Raw genomic sequence first — 23419 nt, 5'->3', positions numbered from 1 at the left:
TTCTGACTCCAGTGGTTCATCTAAATGTAACTAAATAAAGTTTTTTTCAAAGTAAAAAAAAAAAAAAAAAATCCAACTCACCGCAGCCTTTTTCATCACTGTAGTCTCCGCAGTCATTAAAGTGGTCACACACCCAATGCTGGGGAATACAACGTCCGCTCGAACAAGTGAACTCATCACCGCTACAGCTTTGGTATACTGCAGAATGAATCATATAGGATTCACATGGAAGTAGTCTTAGTGGAGCGATCCATTTTTCACCTTACCGCAGCCTTGTTCGTCACTGTTGTCCCCACAGTCGTTCCAGTGGTCGCACACAAAAAAATTGGGTATGCAGTAACCATTGACACACTGGTACTGGTGGATGGGGCAATGATTGGTGGCTGGAAATCAAAACATGCAGGAGTCAGAAAACATTGTAAATTACATAAAAAAAACATGCTAGGTTAATTAGCGACTCCAAATTGTCCATAGGTATGAAAAAATTATAAATAAAATGAAATAAATTATAATTTTTATAAATAGACTTGGTTGCACGGCGGTCGAGTGGCTAGCGTGCAGACCTCACAGCTAGGAGACCTGAGTTCAATTCCACCCTTGGCCATCTCTGGTACTCCGGTTTCCTCCCACATTCCAAAAACATGCTAGGTTAATTAGCGACTCCAAATTGTCCATAGGTATGAATGTGAGTGTGAATGGTTGTTTGTCTATATGTGCCCTGTGATTGGCTGGCTGGCCACCAGTCCAGGGTGTACCCCGCCTCTTGCCCGAAGACAGCTGGGATAGGCTCCAGCACCCCCTCCCCCCGACCCTCGTGAGGACAAGCGGTAGAAAATGAATGACTGAATTAATGAATGTAACATTTACAGGGCTTCTTGGTTGTACAGTGGTGGTGTGGTTAGCGCGCAGGCTCCACAGGTAGTAGACACTTGTTCGATTCCACCCTCGGCCATCTCTGTGTGGAGTTTACATGGTCTACCCGTGCATGCGTGGGTTTTCTCCGGGTACTCCGGTTTCCCCCCACATTTCAAAAACATGCTAGGTTAATTAGCGACTTCAAATTGTCCATAGGTATGAATGTGAGTGTGAATGGTTGTTTGTCTATATGTGCCCTGTGATTGGCTGGCCACCAGTCCAGGGTGTACCCCGTCTCTCTCTCAAAGACAGCTGGGATAGGCTCCAGCATATCCCCACAAACCCCAGTGAGGATAAGATAATTCATAGAAAATGAATTAGATGCTATTCATTACCAGGTTATAAAGCCCATTATCGCCACCTACAGGATTACAATGTGATAACTTTTCCCTACTTCTGTACTGTTGTGTACTTAATGTGATTATATAACACTTTACTTTACTCACTGCAATTAAACTCATCCGAGCCATCTCTGCAGTCTTTCAGTCCGTTGCAATGCTGAGAGTTGTTGTAACATGCACCATTGGCACATGTCTTCTCCGTGCACTGTGGATAGTCTGCAAAATAAATATATACAATATTATATTCAATGTGTACAATATTAAATTCATTCATTCATTCATTCATTTTCTACCGCTTGTTGCCGGGGAGTGCTGGAGCCTATCCCAGCTGTCTTCAGGCGAGAGGCGTGGTACACCCTGGACTGGTGGCCAGCCAATCACAGGGCACATATAGACAAACAACCATTCACACTCACATTCATACCTATGGTATCGCCAATTAACTATGGAGTTAATTTGAGTTAATTAACCTATGGAGTCGGCAATTAACCTAGCATATTTTTGGAATGTGGGAGGAAACCGGAGTACCCGGAAAAAAAAACATGCATGCACGGGGAGAACATGCAAACTCCACACAGAGATGGCGGAGGGTGGAATTGAACTAGGGTCTCATAGCTGTGAGGCCTGCTTGCTAACCACTTTCCACCGTGCAGCCCCAAACACTAGTCATTCATTCATTCATTCATTTTCTACCGCTTATCCTCACGAGGGTCGCGGGGGGGCTGGAGCCTATCCCAGCTGTCTTTGGGCGGGAGGCGGGGTACACCCTGGACTGGTGGCCAGCCAATCACAGGGCACATATAGACAAACAACCATTCACACTCACATTCATACATGCTTTCTGATTGTCAAAAAAACATCTTTCTATCTGTGATTAATTGAGTTAACTATGTACAAAATGTGATTAATTTGTGATTAAATATTTTAGGCGAATGATCATTTCAGTCAGTGTCAATGGTTGTTTGTCTATATGTGCCCTGTGATTGGCTGGCCACCAGTCCAGGGTGTACCCCGCCTATCGCCCCAAGACATCTGGGATAGGCTCCAGCACCCCGCGACCCCCGTGAGGAAAATGAATTAATGAATAACATCAATAAGAATAATACAAAAAATGCTGGCGCCTATCCCAGCTGTCTTCGGGCGAGAGGCGGGGTACACTCTGGACTGGTGGCCAGCCAATCACAGGGCACATATAGACAAACAACCATTCACACTCACATTCATACCTATGGACAATTTGGAGTCGCCAATTAACCTAGCATGTTTTTGGAAAACCCACGCTAACCACTCCACCACTGTGCAGCCTCCGATATTAAATTAACACTGATAAATTTGAATAACTTTTAAAAAAGGACATATAAATATAATAAAGGACAGAAATGTCGATGAAAACTTACTGCAGTTGTTTTCGTCAGAGTTGTCCACACAGTCTTTCACGCGGTCACATTTGTATTTAGCGGGGATACACTGGCCTTCCTGGCAGCTGAACTGGTCCGGGCTGCAGGTTCGACCGCCTGTGTGATTCCGAAAAAATAAGAGCAGTCAGACCTGAATTCTCTTGTCACTTCATAAGGTCACGACCTTCTTCATTACGTACCGCATGTTCTTTGTTCGTCTGAGCCGTCCTTGCAGTCTTCCTCTCCGTCGCAGACAAATCCCAAATCGATGCATTCACCGCTCGTCGTGCATTTAAACTGCTGTGGGCTGCATGATGACGGAGCTGTCGAGGGAAGTGATATGACTGATTTGTGGTTTTTATTTATTTATTAATACATTTAAAAATATATATATTATTATTATTTTTTTTATAAATTAATTTATTTTTTTTAATTTATTTTTTAAAATTATTTCTTTAATTCCCCCCTCCAAAAAAAATACTCACGACAATTGAGCTCGTCTGAATCATCGGTGCAGTCCTTAGTTCCATCACACCTCCAGGCTATGTTTATACATTGTCCACTGGTGCACTGAAACTCCCCACTTCCACAGCTCCCTGCAGGAGAAAACACATTTAACATTTATATCTTCAACTATTCACAAAAAAAATTAAAAAAAAATTACAATCACATGCAGTTGAAAGTTAGGTTTCTGACCCCTTTTTATGGCAGCTTGTTTACAAGCGTGCTTTATTATGATGACTGGTTATTTCCTCCCTAAAACATGTGATTTGGATAGTTAATCCTTCACCGGGAATGAGCGGCCCATCTTATGACCCGTGTGTGCCAGTCATCCCCCAAATTGATTATTCAGACGGAATCAGCACATTGGATAACGCAATATGTGTACGTTGGATCTGTAGCTACAATACAATACCAACGCAACGTGTCGACATAGCAATTTGCTTACAATTAAAATATATTTTAAAATAAAAAAAATTAAATTTTTACATTTTTAAAGAATTGTTAAAAAGGCTATTAATGTTATAAAGTAACACAAATTGTTTTTAAATGTATTAAAATGAACATAATTCCTGGGAAAAAAAATCACAAATAACAAGAAAATAAATAAATAATTTAATAAAAATAAAGTAAATAAAATTCAAATTTTTAAGTTTTTTTCTTTTTTAAAGAATTTTTAAAAAGGTTATTAATGTTACAAAGTAATACAAATTATTTTTAAATGTATTAAAATGAACATAATTCCTGGAAAAAAAATCACAAATAACAAGAAAAAAATAAATAAATACAAATGAAAATAATGTAAATAAAATTCTAATTTTTACATTTTTTTAATTTTTAAAAAGGCTATTAATGTTATAAAGTAACACAAATTGTTTGTAAATGTATTAAAATGAACATAATTCCTGGAAAAAAAAAATCACAAATAACAAAATAAATAAATAAATAAATAATGTAAATAAAATTCAAATTTTTAAATTTTTTTCATTTTTAAAGAATATTTAAAAAGGCTATTAATGTTATAAAGTAACACAAATTGTTTTAAAATGTATTAAAATGAACATAATTCCTGGGAAAAAAATCACAAATACCAAGAAAAAAGAAATAAATAAAAATAATGTAAATAAAATTCAAATTTTTACTTTTTCATTTTTTAAGATTTTTTTTTAAAATGCTATTAATGTTATAAAGTAACACAAATTGTTTTTAAATGTATAGAAATTAACATAATTCTTGGAAAAAAATTCACAAATAACAAGAAAAAAATACAATAAATACAAATAAAAATTATGTATATAAAATTCACATTTTTACATTTTCTTCATTTTTAAAGAATTTTAAAAAAGACTATTAATGTTATAAAGTAACACAAAATGTTTTTAAATTTATTAAAATGAACATAATTCCTGGAAAAAAATTAAATAACAATAAATAAATGAATAAATAAATACAAATAATGTCAATAAATACACATTTAAAAAAAAAAGAGTATACACATGTTTTTGACAAAAAATAATATGTAGATATGGTGTAAAAATTTATATATGGTACATAAAATACATATGAAAAGTGTGCATACAGAATGTTTGATGTAAGTAAATGTATTATTATTATTATTATTATTATTAAATATACACAGTCAACAAATAGTATACTCAATATTAAGGACATTTTACAGAAAATAGATAAGTACACATTCATTGAAAAATATATTTTAAATATATATTTCATAAATAAAGTAAATAAATGAGTGTAAAACAGACATAAATATACACCATGTACAATTACTATTTTTAACAACATAAAAATATAAAAAAAACTTTTTACATAGTAATTTAAAAAATAAAATAATAATAATTTAGAAAAAAAAATAAAAAAAAAAATTAAATTAAAAAAAATTTTAAAAGATAATTGTTTTAGATATTTAATTTTTTGACACAAATTATTTGTGTTTGGATTTTTTTAATTTTAAAAATGTTTTTTAAACACATTATTTCTTGTATTTATTTTACACCATTACATGGAATTCATCACTTACGCTGAGCTTCAGTGTGACTTCCATGAAGCAGAAGAAGAAGCGACAGAAGCTGAAGGAGACCTGGAAGGTCCATCACTGATCAAATCCTCAACCTTTCCTCTCAATGCTCTCGAACCTCACTTAAACCATACTAAATGTCCTCTAACGTGTACAATGGAGAGGCTCTGTGAGATGCAGGTAGATGTACTGTGGACCACAGCGGCGAACCAATAATGCCCTTCTTGGAGTAATAGAGCTTTTTATGGCTTGCTCCTTTACATAAACTTCATCTAAGATTAACTTGTACCTGTTGGCAGGTTGTCTGCATCAGCAAGAAAAAGAAGCCATGCACTTTTTTTTTTCTTCCTGTGTGTAACAATGACTCTGTTTGCATAGGTTTCGTAATTGAAAATTCATGTCAAAATCAGCAGTTTGTTTATGTTGTAAACACACCCTGTGATGACACGACAATAATACATCGTTTTATATATATAAATATATATATATATATATATATATATATATATATGTATGTATGGTGGACCTTCCCCGGCAAAATGACCCAATGAGCACAGCGACGACTCATCAAGAGGTCACAAAAGACCCCACAATAACATACCACAACAATGACACACTCAACAATGCAAATGTGTTACTCTTTTGAACGCATATTGTTTTGAAAAGGACTGCACGGTGGTCGAGTGGTTAGCGCGCAGACCTCACAGCTAAGAGACCCGAGTTCAATTCCACCCTCGGCCATCTCTGTGTGGTGTTTGCATGTTCCAAAAACATGCTAGGTTAATTAGCGACTCCAAATTGTCCATAGGTATGAATGTGAGTGTGAATGGTTGTTTGTCTATATGTGCCCTGTGATTGGCTAGCCAACTCTTACCCAAAGGCAGCTGGGATAGGCTCCAGCACCCCAGCTTCCCTCGTGAGGATAAGCGGTAGAAAATTAATGAATGAATAATTGTATTGTCGGACTGCACGGCGGTCAAGTGGTTAGCGCGCAGACCTCACAGCTAAGAGACCCGAGTTCAATTCCACCCTCGGCCATCTCTGTGTGGTGTTTGCATGTTCCAAAAACATGCTAGGTTAATTGGCGACACCAAATTGTCCATAGGTATGAATGTGAGTGTGAATGGTTGTTTGTCTATATGTGCCCTGTGATTGGCTAGCCAACTCTTACCCAAAGGCAGCTGGGATAGGCTCCAGCACCCCAGCTTCCCTCGTGAGGATAAGCGGTAGAAAATTAATGAATGAATAATTGTATTGTCGGACTGCACGGCGGTCGAGTGGTTAGCGCGCAGACCTCACAGCTAAGAGACCCGAGTTCAATTCCACCCTCGGCCATCTCTGTGTGGAGTTTGCATGTTCTCCCCGTGCATGCGTGGGTTTTCTCCGGGTACTCCGGTTTCCTCCCACATTCCAAAAACATGCTAGGTTAATTAGCGACTCCAAATTGTCCATAGGTATGAATGTGAGTGTGAATGGTTGTTTGTCTATATGTGCCCTGTGATTGGCTGGCCACCAGTCCAGAGTGTACCCCGCCTCTTGTTTGAAGACCGCTGGGATAGGCTCCAGCCTCCGCCGCAAAAATGAAAATTAATGTTTTGAAAAGGCAAATGATAAGTGACTGCAGCAGAACAAAGTGGGCGGTAAGTCACCGTTGATACACTACACTGCTGAATGACAACTTCGCGTCAAGTCTTCTTTTGTTGGTGTCAATGTTGTTTCTACGCCACAAAATCCCAGTAATTATAGAAAATTAATCGTAACATTTGTATTATGTTTTTATTCCGGTGTCCAAAACACCCAAATTACATGATAATTTCCATCCATCCATTTTCTATGCCACTTAATCCTCACTAGGGTTGTAGGGGTATGCTGGAGCCTACGTGAGGTAGGGTACACCCTGGACTGGTGGCCAGCCAATCACAAGGCACATACAGTATATTCATACGTGATGGGGATTTGAACCCAAAGATCTTCCGGATCTCTTGACTGTGTCGCCAACATGCTAACCACTCACCACCGTGCGGCCTGGTTGAGAACTTCAGCCCCCATAAAAGCATGTGAATTATTGTTGCTGTGGAACATCATCGCCCTCCAGTGGCCTAATAAAGCACTGCTGTTAACAGGGGCATCCAAAGCGGCCATTTTGTGACCCATGGCTGTTTTTTTTTTTTTGGCAAGTATTAAAAATTCTCAAAAATACAATTTATTTACAAAACAAAAATAAAAAAAACAGTTTCAGAAATGGCAAAAAAAATCAGCATAAATCTTACAAGACAAAAGTCAAAATATTAAGAGAAAAATTTTGTAATTCATAAGAAGACTAGTAACATCTTTCTTTTGTTTTATGAAAGTCATAATATTATGAAAAAAATTTGTTTCAGGGAAAGTTATAACACTAAAGTAATAAGGTGAAAATATTAGCGGAATAAAGTCCTAATAAGGAGAAGAAATTTGAAATTTGAATAAAAACACAACAGCAGATGTGGAAAAGAAATCTGTAATTTTACAGGAATAAATTGAAAATATAAAAAAAAAGCTATACTCTACCAAGACAATAAATTTTACAAGAATAAACTCATAACATGAGGAAAAACTGCGTCATTTTAGCAGCATAGAATTGAAATATTAAAAGAAAATAAATTGTAATAAAGAAACAACCAAAACAAAAATTTTTTTGGGAAAATGAAATGGAGGAAAAGTTATAATATTATGGAAATAAAGTCATAGTATTACTATGAAAATAAACATTGAGACTTTTTAATACAACAACAATAACTAGGGTTGTCCAAAGCGGCCATTTTGTGACCCATGGCTGTTCTTTTTTTTTTTTTTGGGCAGGTCTTGAAAATTCTAAAAATACAATTTATTTACAAAACAAAAATTAAAAAACAGCAGCACAAACAGTAAAAAATCAGCATAAATATTACAAGACAAAAGTCAAAATATTAAGAGAAAAATGTTGTAATTTATAAGAAGAATAGTAACATCTTTTTTTTGTTTTATGAAAGTCATAATATTATGAAAAAAATGTTTGAATTAGTTTCAGGGAAAGTGAAAGGTGAAAATATTAGAGGAATAAAGTCCTAATAACGAGAAGAAATTTGAAATTTGAATAAAAAGATGTGGAAAAAAATCTGTAATTTTACAGGAATAATTTGAAAATATTAAAAAAAGCTATACTCTAACAAGACAATGAATTTTACAAGAATAAACTCTTAACATGAGGAAAAACTGCGTCATTTTAGCAGCATAGAATTGAAATATTAAAGAAAAATAAATTGTAATAGAGAAACAACCATAACAAAATAATTTTGGGGAAAATTAAATGGGGGAAAAGTTATAATATTATGGGAATACAGTCATAGTATTACTATGAAAATAAACAGACTTTTTTAATACAACAACAATAACTTGGGGCGTCCAAAGCGGCCATTTTGTGACCCATGGCTGTTTTTGTTTGTTTGTTTTTTTTGGGCAGGTTTTAAAAATTCTAAAAATACAATTTATTTACAAAACAAAAATTAAAAAACAGCAGCACAAATAGCAAAAAATCAGCATAAATCTTACAAGACAAAAGTCCAAATATTAAGAGAAAAATGTTGTAATTTTTAAGAAGAATAGTAAAATTTTGGGGGGGTTTTATGAAAGTCATAACATTATGAAATTTTTTTAAATTAGTTCCGGGGAAAGTTATAACACTAAAGTAATAAGGTGAAAATATTAAAGGAATAAAGAGAAGAAATTTGAAATTTGAATAAAAACACAACAGCAGATGTGGAAAAAAAAATCTGTAATTTTACAGGAATAAATTGAAAATATTAAAAAAAAGCTATACTCTAACAAGACAATACATTTTACAAGAATAAACTCATAACATGAGGAAAAACTGTCATTTTAGCAGCATAGAATTGAAATATTAAAATAAGTTGCAATAAAGAAACAACCAAAACAAAATAATTTTGGGGGAAAATGAAATGGAGGAAAAGTTATAATATTATGGAAATAAAGTTATCGTATTGCTGTGAAAATAAACATAGAGACTTTTTAATACAACAACAATAACTTGGGGCATCCAAAGCGGCCATTTTGTGACCCATGGCTGTTTTTGTTTGTTTTTTTGGGCAGGTTTTAAAAATTCAAAAAATACAATTTATTTACAAAACAAAAAAAAAAACAGCAGCACAAATAGCAAAAAATCAGCCTAAATCTTACACGACAAAAGTCAAAATATTAAGACAAAAATGTTGTAATTTTTAAGAAGACTAGTAACATCTTTTTTTGTTTTATGAAAGTCATAATATTATGAAAAAAATGTTTTAATTTGTTTCAGGGAAAGTTATAACACTAAAGTAATAAGGTGAAAATATTAGAGGAATAAACTCCTAATAAGGAGAACAAAATTTGAATAAAAACACAACAGCAGATGTGGAAAAAAAAACTGTAATTTTACAGGAATAAATTGAAAATATAAAAAAAGCTATACTCTAACAAGACAATGAATTTTACAAGAATAAACTCATAACATGAGGAAAAAGCAGCATAGAATTGAAATATTAAAAGAAAATAAGTTGTAATAGACAAAATAATTTTGGGGGAAAAATAAAATGGGGGAAAAGTTATAATATTATAGAAATAAAGTAATCATATTACTATGAAAATAAACATTGAGACTTTTTAATAGAACAACAATAACTTGAGTACAATAGACATAAAATAAGTGAGGATGATATTATTCAATATAAATGATGAAGAAACAACAAAATATTCTTTCACGTCTAAACTAAAACACCTAATACAAACATGGAAGACTTATTATATTTCCATAAATGCCCAGGAATTGACATTAAAGCACAGTGTCATTCTGTATGAGTACTGAAAGTATTGCATAATCCCTGAGCTCTTGTTGTGTTTGGGTTCTTTAGTAATTGAAGGGTCGGCCATCATCATGCGAGTAGCTGCTGTTGCTGTGGCCTTGGTTCCTAGCGTAGGGGTTTATCTGAGGCCGATCCTGGGTGTACGGGTTGCTCAAGGGTCGGGAGTTTGCGTACGGGTTGGTCTGGTTGCGGGGACGTTGATACGGACTGGCGTTCATGTCGTCGGAGTTGTCGTCCAGCCACTGCAATAAAAGGATATACAGTACAATAATACATTTGTCTTGTTTAAGGGTTGCTTAGTAAGGTTTAGTCAATTGAATTTTAGCTTTGTTATTCCTCGCCTCCAACGCTATACAAACATGCTATATTTGGATTGGTAATCAATCATATAAAAGTAAGTGTAAATATAAAACATACCTACCTTATGATTCAATGCAAAAATTCATATCGCTTTTAAATTGAGCCAATATTTACTCAGATGGGAAGCAGGAAGTAGGATAGCTGGGATAGGCTCCGGCATATACCGCGACTCCAGTGAAGATAAGCGTTATAGAAAATGGATGGATGGATGGGAAGCAATCAAATCTTATTTTTTCGCTTTTTTTTGACTACTTGTAAAAGTAAAGGCAAAAATGTGTCATAAATGACATTAAAAAATGAATTTTATGACTTTTGTTTTATTTATTTATTTTTTATTATTAAAAATTATTATTATTTTTATTATTTTTTTATTAAGTATTTATTTATTCTATTTATTAAGTAAACTATACTCGTACTTATACGTCCCTGAGACAAGGAAGGTAACAAATGACAGTAAAACTATGAAAAAAAGAATAAACAAATCAATATTTTAAAAATATTTATGACTTTTTTTTTCATAACGCACCAATCTGAAGATATCTACTGCCAAAAACACATTTTTGTCAGTAATCAATAAGACGAACATTCAATCAAGTAGACCTTGCATGGTCTACAGCAGGGGTCGGCAACCTTTACTAAGAAAAGAGCAATTTTAGCCCCTCGCTTATTAAAGAAAAATAAACTGGAGCCACAAAACACTTTCAAAAGTTTGTATCTTTCTTAATTTTAAGTTTTATCACGGGCTGCACGGTGGAAAGTGGTTAGCACCACAGCTAGGAGACCTGAGTTCAATTCCACCCTCGGCCATCTCTGTGTGGAGTTTGCATGTTCTCCCCGTGCATGCGTGGGTTTTCTCCGGGTACTCCGGTTTCCTCCCACATTCCAAAAACATGCTAGGTTAATTAGCGACTCCAAATTGTCCATAGGTATGAATGTGAGTGTGAATGGTTGTTTGTCTATATGTGCCCTGTGATTGGCTGGCCACCAGTCCAGGGTGTACCCCGCCTGTCGCCCGAAGACAGCTGGGATAGGCTCCAGCACCCCCTTGACCCTCGTGGGGATAAGCGGTAGAAAATGAATGAATTAATGTTTTAAGGAGGCTGCACGGTGATCGAGTGGCTAGCGCACAGACCTCACAGCTCGGAGACCCGAGTTCAATTCCAGGAGTTTGCTCTGGGTTTTCTCCGGGTACTCCAAAAAAACATGCTAGGTTAATTGTCGACTCCAAATTGTCCATAGGTATGAATGTGAGTGTGAATGGTTGTTTGTCTATATGTGCCCTGTGATTGGATGGCCAGGAGACAGCTGGGATAGGCTCCAAAATGAATGAATGAATGAATGAATGAAAGTTTTAACAGCAGAATACAACAATAGAAGTGCAGTGTCCATGTAATGGATGGTAATGACAGTATCATCTTATCATCAGTATCATCTCCACTACTAGATTTTGAGGTATTTTTGTGGTATCAAAGTAGTTCAGAGGAGAAAAGGCGGAGTTGATGGAATACCGTTACTAGTACAGGGTTTCACAGAAAGTCTGATTTTTTTTTCAAAACTCTGTAAACTGTGTATTTTCCCCATTAGGGTGTTAATAAAATACTTGAGCATTGCCAAGGGAGCCACAACAAAGAGGCTCAAGAGCCACATGCGGCTCTGGAGCTGTGGGTTGCTGACCCATGGTCTACTGCTTCCTTCCTAATAAAAGTCAGACAATCATTATTCTTTCATAATTAGGAATTTTCTTGCCCTCCTAGTAGAAACGGGTTGATTTCACTCATGGAAGCATAAAACCCGAACCGGAGGATCCCGAATTCCTCACCTGTCACTCCTGAGGAATTATTTCCGGTATACTTTACTCACCGAACTCCTCCCACCGGACATCAAGTTATGGCGGCCACTGCTCGGTGTCATTTCCAAATTGGTCCCGCTATCCCAGGCGCTGGAGGCCGTGGCCCGTGGGATCTTGGGCACGCCACCACTGGGGAAAGGCTTCAGACCCGTGTCCGATTCTGTCTTAACTGGGAGGGGCTGCCTCTTGGTCGGGAGGCTGTTCACCAGCGGGTGTTTATCGTCGGAGGAGAGGCTCATGTCTTGATTCTCCTCCGTGTCTAAACGTTTGTTTTTCTTGGAGGTCTTCTTTGGGGATCTAACAGGACACGGAATTAGAGAGCCACAATATTAGATCAGCATGCAACATATGTTTATTATTGTGATTGTAGTTTGCAGGGGTGCATTATTATTATACATTATTATTATTATTATTATACTGTTGGTCTGCATGGATAAAGCTAGCTAGACGCTGAATATAAAACAACTATACCATCTACAGTACTTTAAAAACAATTCTTTCACAGTATCATGTATAAAAACAAAAGTATGTGTGTGAGTGACAGGAAGAAAAGCATGCTTGGGGAGACTCTATCCAGCTCCCGTGGGGAACATATTTACAAGTCATGGGTCTTATTTATTGTCTTATTTATTTATGTCTTAAATGTCTTATTTACTTTTATCATATCTACTATATTGGGTGACTGCAGGGGGTTTATTTCGTGTCAAAAATGATGAAAAAACACATTTAGAAAGGTCGTAAATAGGTTTTCTATACTCTAGCTCGTACATGTCTGGACCCATGTCTAGACCCATAACTGTGTTCAGGTCACTGGTGTGTGTGAGTGAAAGGAAGAAAGGCTCGCTTGGCGAGAAGTTGGTGCCATCTGTTTGTTTAGATGTATACATTTCATATAATAATAATTTAAATATAATAATATTAATATTATATAATTTGAATTCATATAATTAATTATTATTAATATACTTGATATTATAAATTTTTACAATAATAATAATTTAGTATAATTTTAATATAATAATAATTTTATATAATATTGATAAAATTAATTATTATTAATATAATTGATATTATAAAATTTTAATATAATTTAATATAATAATTTTATGATGATAATTCATAAAATTAATTATTATTAATATAATTGATATTATAAAATGTTAATATAATAATAATTTAATGTAATTTTTATATAATAATAATTAATATAATTAATTATTATTAATATAATTGATATTATAAAAATGTTAATATAATAAAAATGTTAATATATTTTTAATATAATAAAAATGTTAATATAATAATAATTAATAAAAATAGTTATTATTAATATAATTGATATTATAAAAATGTTAATATAATAATAATGTAATATAATTTTAATATAATAATAATGTAATATAATTTTAAGATAATAATAATTTCATATAATTTTAAGATAATAATTATGATTAATATAATTGATATTATATAATTTTAATATAATAATAATTTTATACAATTTTAATATAATAATTTTATATAATAATAATATAAGACATGTATTTTTCAGACTCTGCCGTTTTCTATTCGGGTTACTATAACAATACTGTAGTTTTCTTTGACGGGTTCCCTTGCCCGATGAAACTCACTTGCAAGCCAAGACGATCACAACAATGAGCGAGATGAGCAGCAGTCCTCCGAGCACAGAACCGACGACCACCAACGCTAGCTGCCATGCTAACAACCACAGGTAACAAGCAGGCAACACAAGGTTATTAATTAGCATATACCTTACAGGTTATGATAACACATGCAGTGATGGTCTCACTCACTTTCAGAGCAGTTAAAACCAGAATGACCATACGGACACCTGAAAGAAAAAATATATCCATGCATTGTTGTTATTATTATTATAATTATGATTATTATTATTTTTTAGGATAGTGAAGCTACTCACGCTACACAATCCCTGGTTCCATTTGGTTTCTGACCATTTGGACAAGCTGCAAAAGAACCATTGGGAATGAGATTGGAAAACACGCAATTCCATGTTGTCCACCAATCAGAATCCCTTACCGACACACGCCCTCTCGCTGTAGTCTGTTATGATGTAACCTGTCTTACATCTGCAGTTGAAGAAGCCTTCTTCGGATGAACAGTCCGCCGTTTCCTCCTTGCAGGGCTTCTTAAGACACAGGTCGGTCTCTTAAGGTGACCGTAAAGGGAATTACCGTATTAACACAAATATAAGACGACAACGACGACTTGGGGGTGTGACATACTCGCAAAGGTGGAATTAGCCAGGATGCAGGCGTCACACTTGGAAGCATTGACCAGGATGTCATCAAACATCTGCGTCGTGATGGGAATAGATTTGTAGAAGAAGACCTCCAGAGTCGCAGTGACGCCATCTGAATCTGCCCGTTCGTTGCTCATTGGCCTATACAGACATAATGACATAACTCATAGTAATAATGTTTTCTTTTAAAAAAATGCAGGATATATGAGAAAAAATACCTGAATGAAATAATAAAATGAATGAATAATAAGTATACATGTTTAAAATATATATCTATTAAAATATATATATATATTCAAGTTTAATTATGTTAGTTGTGTTTTTTTATTACATTTTAGGAAGGGAATAAATTCAGCATAAATAATATAATATATTACAGTGTGGTTTTCATAAAACAATAATAAATGAATGCATTCAGTATCATTTATATCAGGTAGTGTAGTTTTTATTTTTAAAAATATTAATAAAAAATCATAAAAAATATTAATTAAAAAATATTAATTAAATAAAAAATATTAATTAGAAGAATAACAAATGAATGCAACTGAGGAAAAATGATATCAGATATATATATCAGAATTTTTTTCAACATGCAGTATAAGGTACATTAACCTACATCAAAAGCATAAAAATGTGTAATAACATATTATGTACATAAAGAAATAATAAAAACGTAAAAATACATGCAGGATTTATGACAAAAAATACCTGAATGTAATAATAAAATGAATGAATAATAAGTATACATATTTAAAATATATATATTAATATATATATATATATATATATATATATATATATATTCAAGTTTAATTATGTCAGTTGTGTTTTTTTAATTACATTTTAGTAAGGAAATAAATTCAGCATAAATAATATAATATAGTGTGGTTTTCATAAAACAATAATAAATGAATGCATTTAGTATAATTTATATCAGGTAGTGTAATTTTTATTTAAAAAAATAATAAAAAATGAAAAAATATATTAATAAAAATATTATTAAAAAATAACAAATGAATGCAACTGAGGAAAAATTATATCAGATATATATCAGATTTTTTTTTCAACATGCAGTATAAGGTACATTAACCTACATTAAAAGCATAAAATGTGTAATAACATATTTAGGATAAATTCAGGATTTATGACAAAAAACTGAATGAAATAATAAAATTAGTATATATAATAAAAAGTATCCATATTTAAAATATATATATATATTCAAGTTTAATTATGTCAGTTGTGTTTTTTAAAATAAAATTTTAGTAAGGGAATAAATTCAGCATAAATAATATCATATAGTGTGGTTTTCATAAAACAATAATAAATGAATGCATTCAATATAATTTATATCAGGTAGTGTAGTTTTTATTAAAAAATAATAAATGAATGCGATGAGGAAAAATTATATCAGATATCAGATACTGAATCACTGAAAGATAAATGATATCACATACGAAAACAATAAATTAACAAATTCCTGATAAATAATCTCAGATACTGTGCTTTTCATTTACAAATTTGATATACTGAAATGAATATGTTCAGGATAATTTACACCATGTCATGTGGTTTTCATGAAAAAATTCAGGATAAACGACATTAAAAGATTGTAGTTTGTATTAAATAATAATTAGGGCTGTCAAATTAATGCGTCAACTGTTTGACGCATGATTAACGTAGGAACCCAGTGATAGCAGTTGTAGTGGAGCTAGACACGGGAACAAATGTTGAGTAGAAATGTACAAAGAAACGGTCATTTTTAATGTTAAATGTTTGAAAGTTAAATAAAGATGCTTGTCTCCAAAACCAAGTTATGTGTGTGGACTTGTGAATTGTTACGAAGAAAAGACGAATCTGGTGTCAATGAAGATGGATGTAAATACAGTAGCATTAGCAAGAGCGCTAGCTAGCTAGCTAGCTAGCTAGCCAGCTAGCTAGTCATCGGGAGACATTTTAAACACGGCAGTAAAACACGTACATTATCTCTTACGATCTAATTTATCTTATTTATTATTGATTACACTAAACGATAGTAGGAACACCATAAAATGAGAGGTTCTGTACCACAAATATACACCTTAGCGCTCAATAAGGTCATTAGCTCTTACCTTTATGCGTTCCCATTCAAATGAAAGCATAAGGCTAACAATACAGGCTAGCATGATATCGGTGCTGTGTGAGGGGTGGTGTAGAAGGTGAGTTCAAGGATGAGTTCAAACAGTGGGACAAATCAACTTCGGTATTAAATAAAAAAAAATATTAAAAAAATGTGGGATTTCTAACTGTATATTATTTTTAAATAAAATAATGCACCCTGGACAATCACAGTGCACATATAGACAAACAAACCATTTACACTAATATTCATACCTATGGACAATTTGGAGTCGCCAATTAACCTAGCATGTTTTTGGAATGTGGGAGAAAACCCACGCATGCATGGGGAGAACATGCAAACTCCACACAGAGATGGCCGAGGGTGGAATCGAACTTGGATCTCCTAGCTGTGTGGCCTGCGCGCAAAACCACTTGACCATATAATTATTAATAATAATAATAATATAATAATATTCCCCCAAAAGCTTATATTACGCTAAAATTATGGTACAATTAGTTAATTTGGTGACTTACTTGAGTTCCAGCAAAATACTGTGAGAAAAGCCCCAAACTCTCCGGAATGACGTCCGTATCTGTATTGTGGAAAGGGAATATATATTTTAGGCAAGACGTAGTTTAGTCTCACACATTCAAACATTCAAACAAACTGCAACATATGCTTAATACATATGTATCTATAAAATAATATTTTATGTTAGCAGTTCCACACTACAAAAAAAAAACAAACCTGTGCATAAATTTTCCAAGAGGCGTATGTAAATGCGTCTGATGTTTTGATTTCCATTTCCTTTTCATATTTTAAATTGGGCACTTGCAGTTGTCCAGGGAAAACTTGAGCTGGAATAAAGCAAAAATGTTGTTGGAATATATAATATCAGTGGTCAAGTAATATGGTACTGGCTCAAATATAAGACGTATATAAGTATTTTTTCAGAAAAAAGAATGTCAGAAAATGGTAAGTCGTAGATATGTACACGTATGCAATACATGCAAACCAACAAATAGATTTTTACCCAAACATTTGGTTGTCTTATATTCAGATTTGTCTTATATTTGAATCAATACAGTAATAATCACTGAAAAAAATTAATTAATTAAGTTATTATTATTATTATTAAGTTGTTAAGTTAAGTTAAATTAATTAAGTATTAAACAAAATGTAAGACAGCAGGGTTTGACGTGGATCGAACCAGCAACTCGTGATGCTGATGCTTCCTTTTTTGTTTTGCTGATGTTTCGCTAGAAAATGAACTTTGCTAATGCTAACATATTTGCTGCTAACGTCGATGTTATCGGCTAAACTCAAGCTTCTTCAGTGGTAAACAAATGACTTCCTATATACTGTAGAAATCATATCACTCTACCGTATCAATAAATTCCCCATTCATTGGAATGACATTTTTTCCAACTTAAGACGCTAATATAGGCACGTGAATGACAGGGAGAAAAGCTCACCTGGGGAAGAAGTTTTTTGACGCCGCCTGTTTGTTGCTTTGCATGTACAAATCTCTTGAACCCGGCAAAGAAGACATCTTTTGTCTGATTTAATATCGTCTTACATTCGGGTCAATGTGGTAACGACCTGGTATCAGGCCAGGTATCATGCCCCCAAGTGTCAGTATCAGCCCGAGACCGAACCTATAACCTATAAATAACCTATAAATATATAATATAATATTCATTCATTTATTCATTTTCTACCGCTTTTCCTCACGCGGGTCACGGAGGGTGCTGGAGCCTATCCCAGCTGTCTTCAGGCAAGATGCAGGGTACACCCTAGACTGGTCGCCAGCCAATCACAGGGCACATATAGACAAACAACCATTCACACTCATGGAAATTATCATTGGCCTAAAATATTTAATCACAAATTAATCACATTTTGTACATAGTTAACTCATAATTAATCACAGATAGATATACTTTTTTTCTACAATCAGTAAGGATGTATGAATGTGAGTATGAATGGTATGAATAACATCAATAAGAATAATACAAGAAATGCTGGAGTCTATCCCAGCTACGTTAGGTGAGAGGCGGGGTACACTCTGGACTAGTCGCCAGCCAATCAATCATTCATTTTCTACCGCTTATCCTCACGAGGGTCGCGGCGGTGCTGGAGCCTATCCCAGCTGTCTTCAGGCAAGATGCAGGGTACACCCTGGACTGGTCGCCAGCCAATCACAGGGCACATATAGACAAACAACCATTCACACTCATGGAAATTATCATTGGCCTAAAATATTTAATCACAAATTAATCACATTTTGTACATAGTTAACTCATAATTAATCACAGATAGATCTACTTTTTTTTCTACAATCAGTAAGGATGTATGAATGTGAGTATGAATGGTATGAATAACATCAATAAGAATAATACAAGAAATGCTGGAGTCTATCCCAGCTATGTTAGGTGAGAGGCGGGGTACACTCTGGACTAGTCGCCAGCCAATCAATCATTCATTTTCTACCGCTTATCCTCACGAGGGTCGCGGCGGTGCTGGAGCCTATCCCAGCTGTCTTCAGGCGAGAGGCGGGGTACACCCTAGACTGGTCGCCAGCCAATCACAGGGCACATATAGACAAACAACCATTCACACTCATGGAAATTATCATTCGCCTAAAATATTTAATCACAAATTAATCACATTTTGTACATAGTTAACTCATAATTAATCACAGATAGATATACTTTTTTTCTACAATCAGTAAGGATGTATGAATGTGAGTATGAATGGTATGAATAACATCAATAAGAATAATACAAGAAATGCTGGAGTCTATCCCAGCTACGTTAGGTGAGAGGCGGGGTACACTCTGGACTAGTCGCCAGCCAATCAATCATTCATTTTCTACCGCTTATCCTCACGAGGGTCGCGGCGGTGCTGGAGCCTATCCCAGCTGTCTTCAGGCAAGATGCAGGGTACACCCTGGACTGGTCGCCAGCCAATCACAGGGCACATATAGACAAACAACCATTCACACTCATGGAAATTATCATTGGCCTAAAATATTTAATCACAAATTAATCACATTTTGTACATAGTTAACTCATAATTAATCACAGATAGATCTACTTTTTTTTCTACAATCAGTAAGGATGTATGAATGTGAGTATGAATGGTATGAATAACATCAATAAGAATAATACAAGAAATGCTGGAGTCTATCCCAGCTATGTTAGGTGAGAGGCGGGGTACACTCTGGACTAGTCGCCAGCCAATCAATCATTCATTTTCTACCGCTTATCCTCACGAGGGTCGCGGCGGTGCTGGAGCCTATCCCAGCTGTCTTCAGGCGAGAGGCGGGGTACACCCTAGACTGGTCGCCAGCCAATCACAGGGCACATATAGACAAACAACCATTCACACTCATGGAAATTATCATTCGCCTAAAATATTTAATCACAAATTAATCACATTTTGTACATAGTTAACTCATAATTAATCACAGATAGAAATACTTTTTTTCTACAATCAGTAAGGATGTATGAATGTGAGTATGAATGGTATGAATAACATCAACAAGAATAATACAAGAAATGCTGGAGCCTATCCCAGCTACGTTAGGTGAGAGGCGGGGTACACCCTGGACTGGTCGCCAGCTAATCAATCATTCATTTTCTACCGCTTATCCTCACGAGGGTCGCGGCGGTGCTGGAGCCTATCCCAGCTGTCTTCAGGGAAGATGCAGGGTACACCCTAGACTGGTCGCCAGCCAATCACAGGGCACATATAGACAAACAACCATTCACACTCATGGAAATTATCATTCGCCTAAAATATTTAATCACAAATTAATCACATTTTGTACATAGTTAACTCATAATTAATCGCAGATAGAAATACTTTTTTTTCTACAATCAGTAAGGATGTATGAATGTGAGTATGAATGGTATGAATAACATCAATAAGAATAATACAAGAAATGCTGGAGTCTATCCCAGCTACGTTAGGTGAGAGGCGGGGTACACTCTGGACTGGTCGCCAGCTAATCAATCATTCATTTTCTACCGCTTATCCTCACGAGGGTCGCGGGGGTGCTGGAGCCTATCCCAGCTGTCAATCACTTTTGGCTGGTGACCAGTCAGAAGACAGCTGGGATAGGCTCCAGCACCCCCGCGACCCTCGTGAGGATAAGCAGTAGAGAATGAATGAATGAATAATTACTTTGAAAACTGTGATTGTGCTTAGTTTTTACGCTAAATTCTAAAGTCTAACTGACGCTGTCATCTTATAAAGAACACTAAACTCATCACACACCAACTTAACCTTCAAAAAGTATACCCGAGAAATATACAAATATGTACCAATGAGTTAAAAAAAACCCCACACATCTCTGTGTGGAGTTTGCATTTGAGGAGTTTGCAAACTATCATTGGCCTGAAATATTTAATCACAAATTAATCACATTTTGTACATAGTTAACTCATAATTAATCACAGATAGAAAGACTTTTTTTTCTACAATCAGTAAGGATGTATGAAAGTGAGTGTGAATGGTTGTTTGTCTATATGTGCCCTGTGATTGGCTTTCTGGCGACCAGTCCAGGGTGTACCTTGCCTCTCGCCCGAAGACAGCTGGGGTAGGCTCCAGCACCCCCGCGACTCTCGTGAGGATAAGCAGTAGAAGATGAATTAATTAATTAATTACATCAATAAGGATAATACAAGAAATGCTGGAGCCTATCCCAGCTACGTTAGGTGAGAGGCGGGGTACACTCTGGACTGGTCGCCAGCCAATCAATCAATCATTCATTTTCTACCGCTTATCCTCACGAGGGTCGCGGGGGTGCTGGAGCCTATCCCAGCTGTCTTTGAGCGAGAGGTGGTAGAAAATGAATGAATAATATAATATACATATTATATATATATATATATAACATATATAATATAATATACCCTATAAATACTCACCGGTCTGGCAAGTGCCCTCACTGAAGAACGCCCCGGCCATGCACAAGCATACGAAGGATCCATTGACACGAGCCTCACACGTGATCCCGTCGCCACATGGGTTTGAGTCACAAACATCTAGTCAAGCAAAGACGACAATTTATACAATAGCAGTACAGGACGCCATGTTGGAATATAAGACAAGACATTAAAGGACCTGGACGTTCCGTGGTTGCGGGAAGGACTGTCGGATTATTACTGGATGGAGCCACTGAGTCTGGGGATGTGGGCTGGATGGGTGGAGAAACTGTAGCGGGGTCTGTAGGTTTAGTTTGGGTGGCGGGAGTGACTGTAGTAGGTTTAGTCGGGGTGGTGTGAATGACTGTAGTAGGTTGAGTCGGGGTGACGGGAATGACTGTAGTAGGTTCCGTAGGTTGAGTCGGAGTGGTCGGAATGACTGTAGTAGGTTCCGTAGGTTGAGTCGGAGTGGTCGGAATGACTGTAGTAGGTTCCGTAGGTTGAGTCGGAGTGGTCGGAATTACTGTAGTAGGTTCCGTAGCTTGAGTCGGGGTGGTCGGAATGACTGTAGTAGGTACCGTAGCTTGAGTCGGGGTGGTCGGAATGACTGTAGTAGGTTCCGTAGCTTGAGTCGGGGTGGCAGGAGCGACTGTAGTGGTTGTCGGAGGTCCTTCGTTGGTGGGTTCAAGCATGGCTAGCTTAACTGCAACAAAAAAACCCAACTAGATATATTAGATAAGGCTCTGTATGACTTCAAACAAATCTCCAAAACATCAGCGTTTTTGAAGTAAAACTTTATTACCACTGTCAAAAATAACAAATACGTAGGCTTGCGGTAGCTTAGCGACCAATGCGATACACATCACCCCGTCCTGTCTGTGGATAAGTGGACAATATTTGCTGCGGTCAATTTGTTCCAGACTTGACCATGGACAGTGAATTTGAACTTAAATAGGATTTCTATTTACAACCTTATAAATATGTTTTTTTAACATAATTAGAGACCTCTAGAGATGATATAGCACCACTACAGTCACCTTTACACTCACATTACTCAATATAATAGACATAAGAACAGGAACTAAGACATTCATTTATTTATTTTTCTACCGCTTTTTCCTCGCGAGGGTGCTGGAGCCTATCCCAGCTGTCTTCGGGCGAGAGGTGGGGTACACCCTGGACTGGTGGCCAGCCAGCCAATCACAGGGCACATATAGACAAACAACCATTCACACTCACATTCATACCTATGGACAATTTGGAGTTGCTAATTAACCTAGCATGTTTTTGGAATGTGGGAGGAAACCGGAGTACCCGGAGAAAACCCACGCATGCACGGGGAGAACATGCAAACTCCACACAGAGATGTGTGTTGTTTTTTTTAACTCATTGGTACATATTTGTATATTTCTCGGGTATACTTTTTGAAGGTTAAGTTGGTGTGTGATGAGTTTAGTGTTCTTTGTAAGATGACAGCGTGAGTTAGACTTTAGAATTTAGTGTAAAAACTAAGCACAATCACAGTTTTCAAAGTAATTATTCATTCATTCATTTTCTACCGCTTATCCTCACGAGGGTCGCGGGGGTGCTGGAGCCTAGCCCAGCTGTCTTCGGGCGAGAGGCGGGGTACACCCTGGACTGGTTGCCAGAAAGCCAATCACAGGGCACATATAGACAAACAACCATTCACTCTCACATTCATACATCCTTACTGATTGTAGAAAAAGAAGTCTTTCTATCTGTGATTAATTATGAGTTAACTATGTACAAAATGTGATTAATTTGTGATTAAATATTTCAGGCCAATGATAATTTCAGTGAGTGTGAATGG

The 23419-nt window shown here is 35.6% G+C and overlaps 2 protein-coding genes across 2 annotated transcripts in view; both read right to left on the bottom strand.

Annotated features, from left to right (window-relative positions):
- lrp2b (low density lipoprotein receptor-related protein 2b) overlaps positions 1-5265 on the bottom strand; it is a 58746-nt gene extending 53481 nt beyond the window's left edge. The window contains exons 1-7 of the mRNA XM_078788662.1: positions 5207-5265; positions 3139-3260; positions 2854-2976; positions 2654-2770; positions 1362-1472; positions 267-383; positions 82-198 (exon numbers count right to left, since the gene is read on the bottom strand). Of these exons, the coding sequence (XP_078644788.1) occupies positions 82-198; positions 267-383; positions 1362-1472; positions 2654-2770; positions 2854-2976; positions 3139-3260; positions 5207-5265 (766 nt within the window). The remainder of the gene's footprint in view (positions 1-81; positions 199-266; positions 384-1361; positions 1473-2653; positions 2771-2853; positions 2977-3138; positions 3261-5206) is intronic.
- Positions 5266-9998: 4733 nt separating this feature from the next.
- LOC131109322 (uncharacterized) lies at positions 9999-22285 on the bottom strand. Its single transcript, XM_078788845.1, has 11 exons — positions 21788-22285; positions 21592-21708; positions 17402-17511; positions 17188-17246; positions 14537-14694; positions 14331-14459; positions 14212-14257; positions 14087-14124; positions 13904-13991; positions 12284-12569; positions 9999-10305 (listed from the first exon to the last, which is right to left on the bottom strand). The coding sequence occupies exons 1-11, from the start codon at positions 22278-22280 to the stop codon at positions 10108-10110; spliced, it is 1722 nt and encodes a 573-aa protein (XP_078644971.1). The 5' UTR covers positions 22281-22285; the 3' UTR covers positions 9999-10107.
- Positions 22286-23419: the final 1134 nt, after the last annotated feature.

This window comes from Doryrhamphus excisus, unplaced genomic scaffold, assembly GCF_037039965.1.
Source record: "Doryrhamphus excisus strain RoL-2023G ecotype Guam unplaced genomic scaffold, RoL_Dexc_Guam_v1.1 HiC_scaffold_24, whole genome shotgun sequence".
Taxonomy (NCBI): Eukaryota; Metazoa; Chordata; class Actinopteri; order Syngnathiformes; family Syngnathidae; genus Doryrhamphus; species Doryrhamphus excisus.
Note: the sequence above shows the minus strand (reverse complement) of the source record. Positions and strands in the feature narration are given on the sequence as shown.